Genomic DNA, 20,239 nt, shown 5'->3' with positions numbered 1-20,239 from the left:
ATCCCTTCCACACTCTAATACCCAGTACTATTACCAGCTGTCACTACTATTGACTAGAGTCATGACCAATCATCCCTCCCTTTGTTGAGTGCTAGAACAAGACGTTCCTTCCATTATCTAAAATCACACCTAGCCCTCTCACAGTTCAATTCTCCCATCAGCCTCAGCTCTTTTCAGCTTTTATCAGTCACTTCCATAGGCAACATTTCCAGCCATTCCTTCCTGCCCAACTCTGTCACGTCTCTGTGTAACAAGAAAGTTGGACTTGGGAGAGTCTTTGGACGTCGTGTACCTGGACTTCAGGAAAGCCTTTGACAGTGTCCCACACCGCAGGCTGCTAAGCAAGATGGAATCGATGGGGTTAGGAGAGACACTAACTGCATGGGTCAATGACTGGCTGAGTGGCAGACTTCAGAGGGTGGTGGTCAATGGTACCCTCTCTAAAACATCGGAGGTGACCAGTGGAGTGCCGCAGGGCTCGGTCCTGGGTCCACTCCTTTTCAACATATTCATAGGGGATCTGACTCAAGGGCTTCAAGGTAAAATAACACTATTCGCCGATGACGCCAAACTATGTAATATAGTAAGTGAATGCAGTTTACAGAATTATATGGCGCAGGACCTGCTTACATTGGAAAGTTGGTTCTCAACCTGGCAGCTAGGCTTCAATGCTAAGAAATGTAAGGTCATGCACCTCGGAAGCGGAAATCCATGCAGGACGTACTTCTTGAACGGAGAAACTTTAACTAGGACTTCAGCAGAACGAGATTTAGGAGTAATCATCAGTGCAGACATGAAAACTGCCAATCAAGTGGAGAAGGCTTCATCTAAGGCAAGGCAGATATTGGGTTGTATCAATAGAAGTTTCGTCAGCCGAAAGCCTGAAGTCATAATGCCGTTGTACAGGGCCATGGTGAGACCTCATCTGGAGTACTGTGTGCAATTCTGGAGGCCACATTACAGTAAAGATGTGCGCAGAATTGAATCGGTTCAACGGACGGCCACCAGGATGATCTCGGGGCTCAAGGGTCTCTCGTACGAAGAGAGACTGAACAAATTGCAGCTCTACACTCTTGAGGAACGTAGGAAGAGGGGAGACATGATCGAAACATTTAAGTACCTCACGGGACGTGTCGAAGTGGAAGATGATATTTTCTTTCTCAAGGGACCCTCGGCCACAAGAGGGCACCCGCTCAAACTCAGGGGCGGAAAATTTCATGGCGACACCAGAAAGTATTTCTTCACAGAGAGAGTGGTTGATCATTGGAACAAGCTTCCAGTGCAGGTGATCGAGGCAGACAGCGTGCCAGACTTTAAGAATAAATGGGATACCCATGTGGGATCCCTACGAGGGTCAAGATAAGGAAATTGGGTCATTAGGGCATAGACAGGGGGTGGGTAAGCAGAGTGGGCAGACTTGATGGGCTGTAGCCCTTTTCTGCCGTCATCTTCTATGTTTCTATGTTTCTTTGCGTGGTGGCATTGACTGTGTCTGTAAGTGTGTGTTAATCTCTACAGGACACTTACCATAAAAGAAAGCTATGCCAAGGCACATGAAGAGGGTGATAATAATGAGGCCAAAGCTGGTACTGTAGGAGTCGATCAAGGTAAACCAGTAAATGCCTCCCTAGCAATTGCAGAAAGAGAAAAAAAATAGTGAGAAAAATCTTTACACAGCTTCACAGTACACTGAAGTCAGTCTAATTCATGGGGTAGGGAACAATTGGAACCAGACAGTTGGTTGCAGGACCTCAGAGTACAACCACCCATAGGCTCCAAGAACAGCAATCATAGTTTTCTGGGACCTACATAGACAATGATGGTGAAGCAGGCCACCAGTGTGTGCCATCCTGTTTGGGAACAGGAAACTCTTCAGATCAGTCTCTGGAGAAAGATGGTCTCTTCTGGGACAAAACCCTAATAGCTGATTCCTCAAAATTTTAAGGAAAGAAAAAAAAAATAATAATAAGAATAACAGTTTATATACCGCAGGACCGTGAAGTTCTATGTGGTTTACAATGATTAGAAATGTTACAGATTAGGAATGTTACAGATTAAATGGAATAAACAAAGTACAGACTTAATTATTGATAGTTCTAACGATCATTTGTTGAGGACTGAGATTGTATAGGTTGGTTTCCTAAGTATTTCAGGAACAGATGTGTTTTTAGGCGTTTCCTGAATTCCCATAGTAGTGGGCACAAGCAATTGTACAAGGTCTTTACCCCATAATGCTGCTTGATGTGCGAGAAGATGTTGGTGATGACTCTTAAATTTACAACCTCTGACTGGTGGAGAGACAAAGTTCAGATGTGAGCTTCGTTTGTGTCTGTTGGTTGTGAAAGAGAAAAGGTCTGTTATGTATTTAGGGAATAGGCCGTAAAGTACCTTGAAGCAGAAACAACCAAACTTGAAATTCACACGTGCCTCCACCGGCAGCCAGTGTAAAAGTCGATAGGAAGATGTTACCTGATCAAACTTTTTCATTCCGCAGAGTAGTCTGATCGCTGCATTTTGAACTAGTTGCAATCGCCGTGTATACTTCTGGGGAAGAACATAAGAACATAAGAACTGCCATCTCCGGATCAGACCCATGGTCCATCGAGTCCGGCGATCCGCACACGCGGAGGCCCAGTCAGGTATACACCTGATGTAGTTTTAGTCACCCATATCCCTCTATGCCTCTCGTAAGGAGATGTGCATCTAATTTGCCTTTGAATCCTAGCACAGTGGATTCCTTAATAACCTCCTTTGGGAGAGCATTCCAGGCATCTACCACTCGCTGTGTAAAGCAGAACTTCCTGGCATTTGTCCTGGACTTGTCCCCCCTTAGCTTCAAACCATGTCCTCTTGTCCGTGTCGCGTTGGACAATGTAAATAATTTATTTTCCTGCTCTATTTTATCGATGCCTTTCAGCATTTTGAACGTCTCGATCATGTCCCCTCGCAGCCTCCTCTTCTCAAGGGAGAACAGTCCCAGTTTCTTGAGTCGTTCCTCATATTCCAAGTTCTCCATACCTCTTATTAGCTTCGTTGCTCGTCTCTGCACCCTCTCAAGCAGTTTTATATCCTTCTTTAGGTTGGGAGACCAATGTTGGACACAGTATTCCAAGTGTGGTCTGACCATTGCTCTATAAAGCGGCATTATGACTTTCTCCGATCTACTCGTGATTCCTTTCTTTATCATGCCCAACATTCTGTTTGCTTTCTTTGCCGCTGCCGCGCATTGTGCCGACGGCTTCAGGGTCCTATCTATCAGTACACCCAGGTCCTTTTCTTGTTTGCTCTTACCCAGAGTTGCGCCTGACATTCTATACTCGTGTTCCTTATTCTTACTACCTAAATGCATTACTTTGCATTTCTCCACGTTGAACTTCATCTGCCATTGCTCTGCCCATTTCTCTAACTGATACAAGTCGCTCTGGAGTTCCTCGCTATCCTCCTGCGATCTGATTGCCCGGCAAAGCTTTGTGTCGTCTGCAAATTTAATGATCTCACTGGATACTCCTTCTTCCAGGTCATTGATGTAAATATTAAATAGGATCGGCCCAAGAACCGAGCCCTGGGGCACACCACTAGTCACTTTCTCCCAGTCTGAGAACTTCCCATTTATGCCCACTCTCTGCTTTCTGTTTTCCAGCCATTTGCCTATCCACCTGTGTATATCTCCCTCTATACCATGGCTTTGTAGTTTCCTGAGAAGTCTTTCATGTGGAACTTTGTCGAACGCCTTCTGGAAGTCCAAATATATTATGTCCACCGGCATTCCACTATCAATTTGCTTGTTCACGGTCTCAAAAAATTGAAGTAAATTCGTTAAACATGATTTCCCTTTCCTGAACCCATGTTGACTGGGTTTCATCAAGTCGTGTGTATCTAGGTGCCGGACTATGCTATCCTTGATCAGTGCTTCAACCATCTTTCCAGGGACAGACGTAAGGCTCACAGGTCTGTAGTTGCCCGGTTCCCCTCTCGATCCTTTTTTGAAAATTGGCGTGACGTTTGCTATCTTCCAGTCTTCTGGTATCTGTCCAGTTCTGATTGTCAGATTGGCAAGTTTTTGCAATAGCTCTCCGATTTCAACCTTCAATTCCTTTAAAACTCTCGGATGAATTCCATCCGGTCCAGGGGATTTGTCACTTTTAAGTTTGTCGATCTGGTAGTATATCTGGTCCAACTCCACTTCAACTGTGGTGAGGCTGTCTTCTATTACTCCACTAAACACTTTCACTGCTTCTGGTATTTTTGCGGTATCCTCCTCCGTAAAGACGGACGCAAAGAAGGAATTTAGTTTGTCTGCAATTTGTTTATCCTCTTTGATGTACCCTTTTCTTCCCTGGTTGTCCAGGGGTCCCACCGCCTCTTTTGTGGGTTTTTTCCCTTTCACGTATCTAAAGAAGGGTTTGAAGTTTTTGGCCTCTTGCGCTATTTTTTCCTCATAGTCCTTTTTGGCATCCCTCACCGCCTTGTGACATTTCTTCTGATCATCTTTATGTTTTTTCCATGCTTCGGTTGTTTTCATGTGTTTCCATTTTTTGAAAGAGTCCTTCTTTTCTTTTATGGCTTCCCTCACCTGTCTGGTAAGCCATGCCGGTTCTCCCTTACCTTTTGTTCTCCCCTCTTTGGAGATCCTCGGAATGTGGAGATTTTGTGCTTCTATGATAGCATTTTTCAGTAGGGACCATGCCAAGTAGGCGATGTTACAATAATCTAGTTGACTCAGTATAAGGGATTGTACCAGAATTCGGAATGATGAGCCATCGAAGTAAGCTCTGATGGACCGAAGCTTCCAAAGGGTGTAAAAGAGTTTTCTGATCAAGGAGTCTAGCTTGTTTTTCATGGTCAGGTTCTGATCTAGTGTTACTCCCCATATCTTCATAGTGGGTTGAATGGGATAACTAAGGTTATTGATGAACATTGGTGCTTTAGTGTCATGTGGGTATGGCGATGCTATAAAAATTTTGTTTTCTCTGGGTTTAGTTTTAGTCTGAATTCAGTCATCCATTGCTCCATCTGATTTAGTACTTCTGTTGCTTTGGGGGTGACTTCTGAGACAGAATTGGTGAATGGGATAATTATCGTAAAGTCGTCAGCGTAGCTAAATAGTTTTAACCCTAGTTGGGACAGTTGTGCACCCAGTGAGGCCATGTAGACATTGAAGAGCAGAGGGGATAGCGGTGATCCTTGTGGCACACCGGATGGATTGCTCCATGTGTTTGAGAAATCGTGATTAAAGCGGACTTGATAGGTGTGTGAAATAAGGAAACCTTGGAACCAGTTCATAGAAACATAGAAACATAGAAATAGACGGCAGATAAGGGCCACGGCCCATCTAGTCTGCCCACCCTAATGACCCTCCCCTATCTTTCTCTGTGAATAGATCCCACGTGTCTATCCCATTTGGCCTTAAAATCAGGCACGCTGCTGGCCTCAATCACCTGTAGTGGAAGACTGTTCCAGCGATCAACCACTCTTTCAGTGAAAAAGAACTTCCTGGTGTCTCCTCGCAGTTTCCCTCCCCTGAGTTTCCACGGATGCCCTCTTGTTGTCGTGGGACCCTTGAAAAAGAAGATATCTTCCTCCGCCTCGATGCGGCCCGTAAGATACTTGAACGTCTCGATCATGTCTCCCCTCTCTCTGCGCTCCTCGAGCGAGTATAGCTGCAATTTGTCAAGCCGTTCTTCATATGGAAGATCCTTGAGTCCCGAGACCATCCGGGTGGCCATTCTCTGCACCGACTCCAGTCTCAGCACATCCTTGCGATAATGTGGCCTCCAAAATTGCACACAGTATTCCAGGTGGGGCCTCACCATGGATCTATACAATGGCATAATGACTTCCTCCTTACGGCTGACGAAACCCCTTCGTATGCAACCCATTATTTGTCTTGCCTTGGATGAAGCCTGCTCCACTTGATTGGCAGACTTCATGTCCTCACTGACGATTACCCCCAAGTCTCGTTCTGCTACCGTTTTTTGCTAGGATCTCGCCATTCAGTACTTCTCCTCTGATTCCGATTGCATCTAGACATTGTAGCAGTTTTCCATGGTCTACCAGATCAAAGGCAGAACTCATGTCAAATTGCATAATTAGGGCGTTGAGGCCCTTACTGAATAGGTAACATAAATTGTCCAGAATGGCTGCAATTATGTTTCAGTGCTAAATAGAGGCCTAAAACCAGATTGAGTTTCGTGCAGGAGAGAGAATTGGTCAAGATATTCCATTAGCTGGGCGTGTACCAATCCTTCCATGATTTTTATCATAAATGGAATAGATGCTACTGGTCTATAGTTGGTTATAGCTGTTGCTGGTTCTTTACAATTTTTTGGGATTGGGGTTATTAAAATATGACCATTGTCAGTGAGGAATTTTCCATTGTTTAGGTTATTGGTTAAATAACTCAATAAGGATATTTTAAAGCCTAGTGGAGCTGCTTTCATAATCTCTGGGGGACATGAGTCCAGGACACAGTGTGATTTAGAGTATTTGTTATATAATTTGATGTAGTTATTCCAGTCTGAATTGTGGAAGGAACTCCAGATCATGTCCGCTGGTATTTCATTTCTTGGAAAGACAATTGATTGATATTCGTATGCCTCAATTGTTGAGTAGTTATTTCTTAGGTTTTTGATTTTTGAGTCGAAATGTTGTGCTAGTTCATTTGCTGAGGGTAGTTTGGTATTATGCATGGGTTGAGTGTGGCGTTTGGTGTGGGTGGAATTTTTGGAGGGCTAGAGCCTTCCAAGCAAGCAAGAGCAAAAGTGGAAATGTCCAATCAGAATGGTGCACAAAAAGTGTCTTTCAACTCATCTGATAAATCCAAATGTCTTTATTCATCCAAAATAACTCATTCATCCAAAGTAACTCAATGACTCACAAACTTGTTTTAGTGTGGGGCTAAAGCCTTCCTCCATTAGGTGATGTCCAGTAAAGAGGAAAATGTAGTGTACAGAATGATGGGTCCCCCTAGGGTCCATCAGGACTTTGGTCTTCTACCCAAGAGGCTAAAAAGTAGAGAAGATGCAGTATATAAGCTCTGTCCCTGGCAATGTTCAAATCCAAGCTAAAGGCTCTTTCAGCTCTTAACTCCCACTCACTGCTGTCAGATACCTAGACCCACTATAACCTCCCCAACCCTGAAATGTCCTGTCTAAATTAGATTGTAAGCTCTTCTGAGCAGGGACTGTCTATTGTAAGTTAAAATGTAGAGCGCTGCGTACGCCTTTCAGTGCTATAGAAATAATAAATAGTAGTAGTAGTTTAGTTTAATTTAGGGGAAGGGAAGGGCCAGGAGTGGGACCTCTTGACCCAGTAAGACTATTCTTATGTTCTTATGGATAGCGTAGCTGGTTTTAAGAAAGGTTTGAACAATTTCCTGGAGGAAATTCCATAGTCTGTTATTGAGAAAGACATGGGGAAGCCTCTGTTTGCCCTGGATCGCTAGCATGGAATGTTGCTACTCCTTGGGTTTTGACCAGGTACTAGGGACCTGGATTGGCCACTGTGAGAACGGGCTACTGGACTTGATGGACCATTGGTCTGACCCAGTAAAGTTATTCTTAAGTTCTTATGGATAGCGTAGCTGGTTTTAAGAAGGGTTTGGACAATTTACTGGAGGAAAAGTCCATAGTCTGTTATTGAGAAAGACGTGGGGGAAGCCACTGCTTGTCCTGGATCGGTTGCACGGAATGTTGATACTCTTTGGATTTTTGCCAGGCAATAGTGACATGGTTTGGCCACCGTGAGAATGGGCTACTGGGCTTGATGGACCTTTGGTCTGACCTAGTAAGGCTATTCTTATGTTCTTCTCATAAGAAAAGAGAAGCAGAGTGAGAGGGTTGAATCCCAACATGTTTTCAGCAGAAGAACAGAAGGATAACTGGGGAGAGAAAAAGCTGCAACCAGTTCCACCGCTGAGTTATAGAAGGGATTGGAGCTCAGAAGCAAGTGTGAGTACATGCTGGAAGCCCATGTGATAAGAGGTAGGATCCAAGCCTTGGGTACATCCTGCCTGCATAGACCAGAAAGACTGAGTTAAGGAGTATGTGGTAAGTGGTGAGGAAAGTGAAGCACTAGAGAGGAGAGAAGATTCTTTTCTGAGGAGTGAGACTAGAGACCAGAGTATGTTCTATGCCCTAGAGATCACTATACCCAACAGTCTGTTTGTCTATTTATATTCCACTTTAACTAAAGCCAATTACAAAGTTAAACATATTAATGTGTTAACAAATTATACGAAGACACACATATATGTTCATATAATGAGTCAAAATGTTGTGTGATCGTGGCACCAAGGTACCCCCCTCTTCAAACCCAGCATGCACCCAAAAAGAGGGAGAAAAAGATTGGAGAAGACGTGACAGTGTTGGAGCTCAAGTCGTCTTTTGTCAGCTAAGTCCTTGAACGTGCCTCCAGGTGACTTTGCCCTTTTCTAAACCTGAGCTGTTCTGTGAGGGAGTTTTTTTGTCAGTGAAAGTATCAAAAGCAGTTTTGATTTATACCTTTTGGTTCTATATTGCTACATTAGTCTGAGGCTTTTTCTCCCTCTTTTTGGGTGCATGCTCATAAAGTAGTTTATTCAGAGAGGGGACGAAGAGAAGGAATGTCCGCTCCCATTTCAATGCTCACTTTGCCTCATATATCTCAAGGATACTGTTAGATAATAAGGTGCATCCTTTTTTTTAACACTTTGGGGATCAAAGCCAGTAACCAATACAACTGTTTTAACAGTGGCAATTCAGGCTCAAAACAAGATACACTGCAAATCCAGCAGGTGGCAGAGTTTTAAACTACAGTATCTGCAAAGCTTTCATAGCTGAAACATTAGTTCCCAAATACAAATAATTACAAAAATTCAGGCTACTGAAAATCACGGCCTGAACCACATTTCAAAAGTCATCCAGTGGAATATATGGCTTCACCTTGCTCCGTATGCACAACTTAAGAATGAATTCATCACCTCATCATTTGTATCTGTGGAATAAAAGTCTGGAGTCCATCAAGATGCCTAAAGTCTTCATTCACTGAGCAACGGGAACTGTTTGCCCTCATTACTCTAAACTATTGGGCAAGGCCTGGATGGAGGCTCTAGAGCAGGGGTGTCAAAGTCCCTCCTTGAGGGCCGCAATCCAGTCGGTTTTTCAAGATTTCCCCAATGAATATGCATGAGATCTATTAGCATATAATGAAAGCAGTGCATGCAAATAGATCTCATGCATATTCATTGGGGAAATCCTGAAAACCTGACTGGATTGCGGCCCTCGAGGAGGGACTTTGACACCCTTGCTCTAGAGACAACCCTCGACCTGATGCCACTCTCAACCTGATCCTCAATGAGCTAGGGGGACCTGCAAAGGAAGTGGAAGTAATAGGACCGCTAGGAAACAGCGACCACAACATGATCCGGTACAAATTAGAAGTAGGAACATCAAAAGTGAAGAGAACCACAGCGACAATGCTCAACTTCAAGAAAGGGAACTACGATGCTATGAGAACAATGGTGAGAAAGAAACTCAAAAACAGCCCAAAAAGGATGGAGACCGTAGAGAGAGCCTGGTCCCTATTCAAGGACACGGTGCAGGAAGCACAAAACCTGTATATCCCCAGGTTTAGGAAAGGGTGCAAGAAAAATCGAACGAAAGACCTGGTGTGGATAACACATGAAGTGAAGAAAGCGATAGGTGACAAGAAAAAATCGTTCCGAAAATGGAAAAAGGACCAAACCGGGGAGAACTGGGAGGAACACAAAAAACACCAAAAAGAATGTCACTGAGTGGTTAGAAAAGCAAAAAGGGAACATGAAGAGAGGCTGGCGGGGGAAGGAAGAAACTTCAAAACCTTCTTCAGATACGTTAAAGGGAAGCAACTGGCGAGAGAGGAAGTAGGACTGTTAGATGATGGAGACAGAAAGGGAGTGGTAAAGGAGGAGAAAGAGGTAGCTGACAGGTTAAACAAGTTCTTCTTGTCAGACTTCACGAGCGAAGACACATCCAATGTACCAGAACACAAAGAGATCATAAGTGGAGACCAAGAAGAAAAACTGTCGCAAATAGAGGTAAGCCATGAAGATGTCCTCAAACAGATAGATAACTTGAAGAGCAACAAATCACCAGACCCAGATGGAATCCACCCAAGGGTACTAAAAGAACTGAGGAACAAAATAGCGAGAATACTATGACATATTTGTAACCTATCCTTGAAAACTGGGGAGATCCCGGAGGACTGGAAAATAGCAAATGTCACACCTATCTTCAAAAAGGGAGCGAGGGGCGACCTGGGCAACTACAGGCTGGTAAGCTTGACTTCAGTCCCGGGCAAGATGGTAGAAGCACTGATAAAAGACAGCATCAGTGAGCACATAGAAAAAAATGGACAACTGAAAGCAAGCCAACATGGCTTCTGCAAGGGAAGATTGTGCCAAACAAACTTACTGCATTTCTTTGAAGGGATAAACAGCCAGATGGACAAGGGGGAACCCATAGACATCATTTATCTTGACTTCCAAAAAGCCTTTGACAAGGTACCTCATAAGAACATAAGAAATGCCTTCACCGAATCAGACCCTTGGTCCATCTAGTCCGGTGACCCGCACACGCGGAGGCTCAACTAGGTGCTTGCTAATGAAGGCCTAGGTAGTCCCAGATGAGACCTTGTTTACCTATATCCCTCAATGTGATTAGCAAGGAGGTGTGCATCCAACTTGCTCTTGAATCCTATAGTGGAGGTCTCCATCACAACCTCCTCCGGGAGAGCGTTCCAAGTGTCCACCACAAGCTGTGTGAAACAGAACTTCCTAACATTTGTCCTGGGCCTGTCGCCTCTCAACTTCAGTCCATGACCCCTCGTCCGAGTCACATTTGACAACGTGAATAACGCTGCATCTTGCTGGATTTTGTCAAATCCCTTTGCAGGAAGCAAAGGGTTGGAGTGAAGGGCCACTACTCGGACTGGAGAAGGGTCACGAGCGGTGTTCCGCAGGGGTCGGTGCTCAGACCGCTACTGTTCAATGTATTCATAAATGACCTGGAAACGGGGACGAAGTGTGAAGTTATAAAGTTTGCAGATGACACCAAACTCTGTAGCAGGGTTAGAACTGCGGAAGAATGTGAAGACCTACAAAGGGACCTAAACAAACTGGAAGAGTGGGCAAATAAATGGCAAATGAACTTCAATATAGAGAAATGCAAAGTCATGCATATAGGGAAGAAGAACCCGATGTTCAGTTACAAAATGGGGGGATCAGTGCTAGGGGAAAGTAGTCTTGAAAAAGACTTGGATGCGCTGGTGGATACAACAGTGAAATCAACGGCACAATGTGCAGCAGCCTCAAAGAAAGCGAAAGAATGTTGGGTTTTATTAAGAGGGGAATTATGACCAGGACGAAGGAAGTCATCATACCACTGTATCGCGCAATGGTGCGCCCGCATCTGGAGTACTGTGTCCAATTTTGGTCACCATACCTCAAGAAGGACATGGTAATGCTTGAGAGGGTTCAGAGGAGAGCGACGAAAATGGTAAAAGGGATGGAGAACCTTTCCTACGCAGACAGGTTGGATAGGCTGGGGCTCTTCTCCCTGGAAAAGCGGAGACTCAGAGGAGACATGATAGAGACTTTCAAGATCATGCAAGGTATAGAGAAGGTAGAAAGGGACAGATTCTTCAGCCTATTGGGAACCACAAGAACAAGGGGGCATTCGGAGAAATTGAAAGGGGACAGGTTTAGAACCAATGCTAGGAAATTCTTTTTCACTCAAAGGGTGGTGGACACCTGGAACGCGCTTCCAGAGGTTGTAATAGGACAGAGTACCCTACCGGGCTTCAAGGAAGGATTGGATAAATTCCTGAAGGACGCGGGGGTTGAGGGATACAGATAGAAGTAGAGATAAGTTATGAAAGGGCTTACAGAGAAGGATAAGGGGATTAAAAGGGCTTAGACGCCGATCACCTTACAGGTCATGGACCTGATGGGCCGCCGCGGGAGCGGACTGCTGGGCGCGATGGACCTCTGGTCTGACCCAGCGGAGGCAACTTCTTATGTTCTTAATTCTGTCTTAGGAATGTTTAAAGGCAGCCCAAAAGAAAATAACATCTCATTTGCTGCACTGCCTTATCAAAATCTTTCTACAATGAAAAAAGGATTAGACTTCATCCGCATAAATCTTATACTGAATGTCCAATTTTGTAAACTTCCAACATAAAGGAATCAAATAAATGTTGACTAATACTGCAGACAACAAAAGACCCTGTCAGTAACACTTTAGGGGCGGGAAGCTTTTCCCATATTCTACCTTTTTGTCTCCTGCTATTCAAACATGATTTAAGCCAATCCAATACAGGTCTAGAGGTGCCAAAACTCTGACACTTAGTCAGTAAGAAGATGATTGACTGCAGTGGTTCCCAACCCTGTCCTGGAGGACCACCAGCCAGTCAGGTTTTCAGCATAACCCTAATGAATATGCTTGGGGCAGATTTGCATGCCTATCACCTCCATTATATGCAAATCTCTCTCTGCTGACTGGTGGTCCTCCAGGACAGGGTTGGGAACCACTGATTTACCGTATCAAAGGCCGCTACTATGTCCAAGAGAACCATAAAGTGGTTCTTACAATGGTTCAGATCTTGCCTCACAGCATCCAGTGGAAAAATACTGTAGTAGAAGACAAAAGATAAAGACCCGCATTGTTTATCCAGTCCACCCAACATAGAAGTCGGCCCAGCACTAGCTTTACTTTCCAATAACTGGAGCTGCCGCTTAAGCACAGCTAAACAGAATCCTTTCTGCTTATTCCATATTCTTAAATTCTGTCACCATTTCCATCTCCACCTCCTCCTCCACAGGACGGCATTCCAGGCAAACCCCCAAACTCTCAGTGGAAAAAATGCCCTTCCTCATATTACTTCTAGGTCAACTCCCCCGTAACCTAAATTCAGTTCTACCGCTTACCTTTCTCTGGAAAAAGTTTGTTTGGATATTAATATCTTTCAAGTATTTAAACGTCTGTATCATATCAGTCCTATACCTCCTTTCCTCCAGGATATACATATTCAGGTCCTCAAATATCTTGTTGTAGGTCTTTTGGCGCAAGGCCCATACCAATTTTACTGCTTTTCCCTGAACCGCTTCAAGTCTTTTTATATCCTTGGCAATATATGGCCACCAAAACAGAACATAATACTGTAAGCTTTTGCATAAGAACATAAGATTTGCCGCTGCTGGGTCAGATCAGTGGTCCATCGTGCCTAGCAGTCCACTCACACAGCGGCCCTTAGGTCAAAGCCCAGAGCCCTGCTTGAGTCTAGCCCTACCTGCGTATGTTCTGTTCCACAGGAACTTATCCAACCTTTTCTTGAATCTCTGAAGGGTGCTTTCCCTTATAACAGCCTCTGGAAGAGCGTTCCAGATTTCTACCACTCTCTGGATGAAGAAGAACTTCCTTACGTTTGTACAGAATCTATTCCCTTTTAACTTTAGCGAGTGCCCTCTCGTTCTCTTCACCTTGGAGAGGGTGAATAAGCTCTCTTTCTCTACTAAGTCAATTCCTTTCAATATCTTGAATGTTTCGATCATGTCCCCTCTCAGTCTCCTCTTTTCAAGGGAGAAGAGGCCCAGTTTCTCTAGCCTCTCATTCTACGGCAACTCCTCCAGTCCCTTAACCATTTTTGTTGCTCTTCTCTGGACTCTTTCGAGTAGTACCCCAAAATGGGGCACTAGCAATGATTTTTATACATGGGTATCAACACTTCCTTTCTTCTGCTAGTTACACCTCTCTCTCAGAGGGGATCTTACTCAAGTGTTTTAATAAAATATCTAAGGGTCTAACAGAATTAGAGAACTGGGTTCATGTATTTATGTAAATTAAAGCTCATTAGTGAAAAAACCAAAAGTTATGGTAACGAGTTGTAAATTCAATCAATTAACCACATATGACTTTACTATTAAAAGGTATCTCCTATAAATTAGAAAGCAAACTTAAAATTATAGGAGTTTTTGTTGATAATAGCATCATTTTGAGCCCAAGAGTTTTCAATTAGTCGTTCAATCCCTTGCATTAGCACATTTGCATTACACGTGTAATCTACACAGGAAGTAGTAAGATCTTTCTACAACAATTTCAATTATTAGAAAGACTAGGGGACATTCGATGAAGTTACAGGGAAATACTTTTAAAACCAATAGGAGGAAATTTTTTTTCACTCAGAGAATAGTTAAGCTCTGGAACACATTGCCAGAGGTTGTAGTAAAAGTGGATAGTGTAGCTAGTTTTAAGAAAAGTTTGGACAAGTTCCTGGAGGAAAAGTTCATAGTCTGTTATTGAGAAAGACATGGGGGAAGCCACTGCTAGCCCTGTATCGGTAGCATGGAATATTGCTACACCTTGGATTTTGGCCAGGTACTAGAGACCTGGATTAGCTATTGTGAGGACGGGCTATTGGGCTAGATTTACCATTGGTCTGACCCAGTAAGGCTGTTCTTATTTTCTAAAACACAGCAGCAAGACTGATTTGTTAAACATCTAAATTTGAAAGTATAACACCTTGTCTAATAAAATAACATTGGCTACCGATAGAAGCTCGAGTAAGTTTTAAATTGTGCGTGATGGTCTCCCTGATTATTTCTGGTTATGCACCAAAGTACAAGATGGATCTAATTAACATTATGGACAAGAACCATACACCTTCTTCCAAGCACTTTCTAAATTTGAATTATCCAAAGTTTAGTGAAGGTTTGATATAAATGTCTTCATTCAACCGCCTTTCTTTGTCAGGCTACCAGAATTTGGAATATTCTAGCCATATCAGTTCGTAGCGTTACCTATCATGGACAATTTTGAAAGTCTACTAAAGAAAATCTCTTTCAAAAGTATCTGTTATACAGTATATAGAATGACTGTTAAGGCTATAGATTATAATTCTTTTAAATTGTGATATTATAGGAAAACTATTTCCCTATCTTTCATTTTTGTTGGTCAGTTTTATATGGTATGATGGTTTATAGTTAAAATCTTGAATCTGTACTAGAGAATGACATGGGGACAAATTTTTCCCTGTCCCCACAGGAACTCAATTTCACCATCCCTGTGAGTTTTGTCCCTGTCCCTGTCCCATTCCTTTAAGCTCTGCCTTAGCCACATAAGCCTCGAACACTTATGATTGTAAAGTGTTTGAGGTTTGTGCAGATGAGGATAGAGCTTGCAGGAATGAGACAGCAACAGGAAAAGAACTCGCCAGGACGGGAAAATGAGTTCCCACAGGTACAGGGAAAAATTTGTCCCTTTGTCATTCTCTAATCTGTAGGCTATAAAGTAAATTAATGGTTAGTGATTAGGTTAGATTTTATGATATATTGATCTCAGCTTGTTATAAACCGCCGTGATCTGTTTCGGACTACATCTACCACCTTGTCCCATTGTTTCGCCACCTTCAGGCCTTTGGACCCAGTCCTCAGGGTTCACTCATCCAGTCAAGATATCCCCAAGGAAGCAGTGTATGCAAATCCATCTCATGCATATTCATTATGAACATCCAGAAATCCTGACTGGATGAGGCACCCCGAGGACTGGGTTGAGGACCCTGATATAACAACAAAGATTCTGTACTATGGATCTTTGGAAACCCAAACTGAAATGGACTGAGGATTCTGGTATCCTCTAAATATGTTCAAGTTGTCCAAGAAAAGTGGGGCTGCCTGGAGTCCATAAAGTCCATAAAGTCCATAAAGGGAGCAGAAAGGGTTCAAAACCCATATATGCAAGAGAGGAGAACAGGAGATACAGGAGCTAGAAGAACGTAAGATCATTTCCATACTTTTTGCCATTATTTCATTTTTTTCATGGACTATTTGTCTTCTTGTTTTCAAGATTCTACTTTTGTATATTTTTGTGCAGTTAAAGAGGGCCCAATGAATGGGTATCTTTTTTTTTTATATATATATTTTAACCCCTATGGCTTCCTTCAGTTATTTTTCTAGTGTGGGTTTTTCTGCTTGTCCAGATATTGCACTCAAATTGCACAGCCAGCTATCAGGGACCTTTTATCCTGTTCTGTGTGCTTGGGGACAAGATTTGAGGATATCTAATCTAATCTAATCCAAGATCTCTGAATCGCTCTAATATCATTTGGTTTAAGACGATTTACATCAAAAAGAAGCCACAATAATTATATGGGAAAATACAATTCCTTGGATAAAAAGATGTCCTTACAATTCTTTAACTAAAAGTACTAACTTTACAATGTATCATATAAAAATGTTTTTCAACATTCTATGAAATTTCCAATAACTATCTTCTGTCCCTGGGTCACTCTTAGCCATAACACTTCATAGACCAGTTCAACCACAACACATCAAAGACCAGTTACACTGGTGAAGAAAAAACATTTGCCCCCTCATTTTGATACTTGGTGCCCCAGCACCCCCTCAGAGATCATTGAAAGATTTCCCCAGAGATCCCTCCCACCCCTACAACTGCACAAAAGCTGGGCATTACTTCCAGAGATCACCTGGAGATTCTCTTGAGTACCCTCCAACATCAGAAATCAAAGAGAAAGTCTCTCAATATTGAGCATCACGTACCAGTGTGAAGATGGATGGGGCAGGCGACCTTACCTCTGTGATGAGAAGCAGTCCCAGCAGATAGAAGCCAAAGCAGAGAGCTGCTAGGAAGAGGGTTTTCCGCTTCCACTCCCTTAGAAAGGGGATTTCATCGATCACAGCTGTTGTGATTCCCTCCATGTTACCGAACTAGAACAGATCAAGAAAGAGCACTGAGGAAGATGGAAGCAGTCTCCGTTCCCAGTATGGAGTGAAAACATTTTCGCATCTCACCTATACCAATTTCTCAATTCCCGTGTGGTTCGTATGCTGAAATTTCTCTTCCTCAGACTCAACACCAACCAGAAACTGGGTGACAAGTGGAATTTCAGCCAAGAGTCACTTTGGGAGTAATTCTGTAACTTGGTGCCTCTGTTTAGGTGCTCCAAGGACACAATGAGAGTATATTCTGTAACGATGACATCTGAGCGCCCCAATTCCATTACAGAATACTGACGTACAGCAGATATTGATTTTTCAACTTCTCAGACTTTATCTACCCATAGCCCAGTTTTCTCCCCACCGCTTCCCTCTCAATCAGCTCTTCTCATTCTCAGTCACTATCTCCTTCACCCCTTCCCATCTTTGATTTTGTGCCTCCATTTTCCCCACACCACCTCTTCTCTTAACCACATTTTCCCTTGTCATAAGAACATAAGAATCGCCTTACTGGGTCAGACCAATGGTCCATCAAGCCCAGTAGCCCGTTCTCATGGTGGCCAATCCAGGTCACTAGTACCCGGCTAAAACCCAAGGAGTAGCAATTGTCTACCTACTGGCTTTCCATCTTCCCCTGCATTCCCCTTTTCAGCACCATTTCTTCTGTCCTCATGTTTCCTCCAGTTCTATCTTCTCCAACAGCTCCAAAGAGGCAGTTTGAAGAACTTTTTTTGTCTCTTTCCGAATTCCACTAGCATATTTATTTGTGGAAACATTACATAGATGACTTTTAAAAATTTTTTTACATGGATAGAATCTAGTCAGCATTTTGATGCATTTCTGTAATGGTTGAATTCTTTTAACCCACATCTTCAGTTTACATCTACTACAAGCTTTGTCCAAGTATCATTTTTAGATATCTTGATTACGTTAGTGCTGCTCAGACTAAAGAGGACTGCAAGGAATTACAAAGGGACCTGAAGAAGCTAGGGGAGTGGGCGACAAGATGGCAGATGAAGTTCAATGTAGAGAAATGTACAGTATTGCATGTGGGAAGCAGAAACCCGAGGTACAGCTATACGATGGGAGGGATGTTATTGAAGGAGAGTACCCAAGAAATGGACTTGGGGGTAATAGTGGACAAGACAATGAAGTCATCAGCACAGTGCACGGCTGCCGCTAAGAAAGCGAATAGAATGTTAGGTATAATCAAGAAGGGTATTACAACCAGAACGAAAGAAGTTATCCTGCCATGGTGTGCCCGCATCTGAAGTACTGCGTTCAATATTGGTCGCCATACCTTAAGAAGGATATGGCGATACTTGAGAGGGTTCAGAGGAGAGTGACGCGTTTGATAAAAGGTATGGAAAACCTTTCATACACGGAGAGACTGGAGAAACTGGGTCTCTTTTCCCTGGAGAAGAGGAGGATTAGAGGGGATATGATAGAGACTTACAAGATCATGAAGGGCATAGAGAAAGTGGAGAGAGACAGATTCTTCAAACTTTCGAAAAGTACAAGAACGAGAGGGCATTCGGAAAAGCTGAAAGGAGACAGATTCAAAACCAATGCTAGGAAGTTTTTCTTCACCCAGCGGGTGGTGGACACCTGGAATGAGCTTCCAAAGGGCGTGATAGGACAGAGTACAGTAATAGGGTTCAAGAAGGGATTGGACAATTTTCTGAAGGAAAAGGGGATAGAGGGGTATAGATAGAGGACTACTAAGCAGGTCCTGGACTTGTGGGGCCGCATCGCAAGTGGACTGCTGGGCACGATGGACCTCTGGTCTGACCCAGCATATGCACTTCTTATGTTCTTGTGACACAGACCGTAACAACTTTCTGCTATACAGTAGTTTTCACCCCAAACATCTTCAAGACCATTTACCTGTGGGCCAATTTTTACATTTGCGGAGACTCTGCTCAGATGTGGCTCAGTTTGAGCAATGTGCCAAAGGCTTGATAAGTGCTCTGTGTCAAGCTTTGCTTCAGTTCAGAGAAAAGGAAACAAATTAGGACATGGCATATATATTGCTCTACTCTACAAAAGCATTTGAGATTAAGACTATTATTAAAAAATATTGGCACATATTGGGTACACATCAAGTGTTTCAAGAACTTCCTAGATTTACATTGGCGCATAGTCGCAATTTAAAGAACCATCTCACTTGTTCTATGTATTCACTAGTGCTGCCCAATTCGAATCGATTTACCCCGTCAAAAAATCGGCCTCCCGATTCATTGACTGACCCTCCCCACTCGCCCTTTAAAGCAGGAGCAGCAGTGCTGCCTTTTGCTGGCCTGCTGCTCCTGCTTTAGAAGGCGAGTGGGGAGGGTCAGTCAGGAAGTGGCTTACCCGCTGCTGTGCTCTCCGTCTTCCCCCTGGCCTCCCGAATCAATCTCTATAACTTTAGCAGCCTGCAATAAGATCACTGGCGCTAGCGATCTTTGCAAGCTGCTGAATGGCTTCAGAGCGTTTTCTCTCTGCTGAGGTCCCGCCCCTTCTCTGACATCAGAGAAGGCGCGGAAATGTGGCAGAGAGAAGACGCTCCGAAGCCGTTCAGCAGCTTGCAAAGATCGCTAGTGCCAATGATCTTATTGCAGGCTGCTGAAGTTAGGGAGATTGATTCTGGAGGCCAGGGGGAACAGCAGGCCTTCTGGAGGGGGGGGGGGGGTAGTCCTTCGGGGGGGGGGGGTGCAGCCTTCTAGGGGAGGGGGGTACAGGCCTTCAGAGGAGATAGGCAGGCAGGCCTTCAAAGGGGGGGGACAGTCAGGCAGGCCTTCGGGGGGGATGCAGGCCTTCAAAGGGGGGGGGACAGGCAGGCAGGCCTTCAGGGGGATGCAGGCCTTCAAAGGGGGGGACAGGCAGGCAGGCAGGCCTTCGGGGGGATAGGCCTTCAGGGGGGACAGGCAGGCCTTCGGGGGGAATGCAGGCCTTCAAAGGGGGGGACGACAGGCAGGCAGGCCTTCAGGGGGGATGCAGGCCTTAAAAAGGGGAGGACAGGCCTTCAGGGGGGACAGGCAGGCACGCAGGTCTTCGGGGGGATGTAGGCCTTCGAGGGGGGACAGGCCTTCATGGGGAGGTGCAGGCCTTCAAAGGGGGGAGAGACCAGGGGAGGGAGGCCCTGGTGTAGAAGTACACAGAGGGAGGGACGGAGGGTGGGTTCAAAGAGATGTGCATATGCCGGACTTTTGGGGGGGGAAGGAATAATGGGTCCGAAAATAGAGGAGAGGAAGAGAGATGATGGACAATAGGATTTAGGGAGGGAAGGAACAGAAAGGGAGAGAAGTTGGACACAAGGGATGGTGTGGAGGTGGTGGATAGAGATACTGGATAGGAGGGTAGTTGGGAAAAGAAAGGGAGAGATGGTGGACCCTGGGGTGTTGGGGAAGGAGGGAGAGATACTGGATGAAAGGGTAGTTAAGAAAAGGTGGATCTGTGGATGGAGAGGAAAAAAAAAGAAAGATGCCAGACCTCTGGGGGAGGGAAGGG

The 20,239-nt window shown here is 44.2% G+C and overlaps 1 protein-coding gene across 1 annotated transcript in view; it reads right to left on the bottom strand.

The window, feature by feature from the left end:
- LOC117362601 (sodium-dependent proline transporter-like) overlaps nt 1-20,239 on the bottom strand; it is a 71,884-nt gene that overhangs the window by 20,658 nt on the left and 30,987 nt on the right. Inside the window, exons 11-12 of the mRNA XM_033949213.1 lie at nt 16,604-16,738; nt 1,528-1,627 (exon numbers count right to left, since the gene is read on the bottom strand). Of these exons, the coding sequence (XP_033805104.1) occupies nt 1,528-1,627; nt 16,604-16,738 (235 nt within the window). The remainder of the gene's footprint in view (nt 1-1,527; nt 1,628-16,603; nt 16,739-20,239) is intronic.

Source organism: Geotrypetes seraphini, chromosome 6, assembly GCF_902459505.1.
Source record: "Geotrypetes seraphini chromosome 6, aGeoSer1.1, whole genome shotgun sequence".
Taxonomy (NCBI): Eukaryota; Metazoa; Chordata; class Amphibia; order Gymnophiona; family Dermophiidae; genus Geotrypetes; species Geotrypetes seraphini.
The sequence above is the reverse complement of the archived record's forward strand: the minus strand, read 5'-3'. Positions and strand labels throughout refer to the sequence as shown.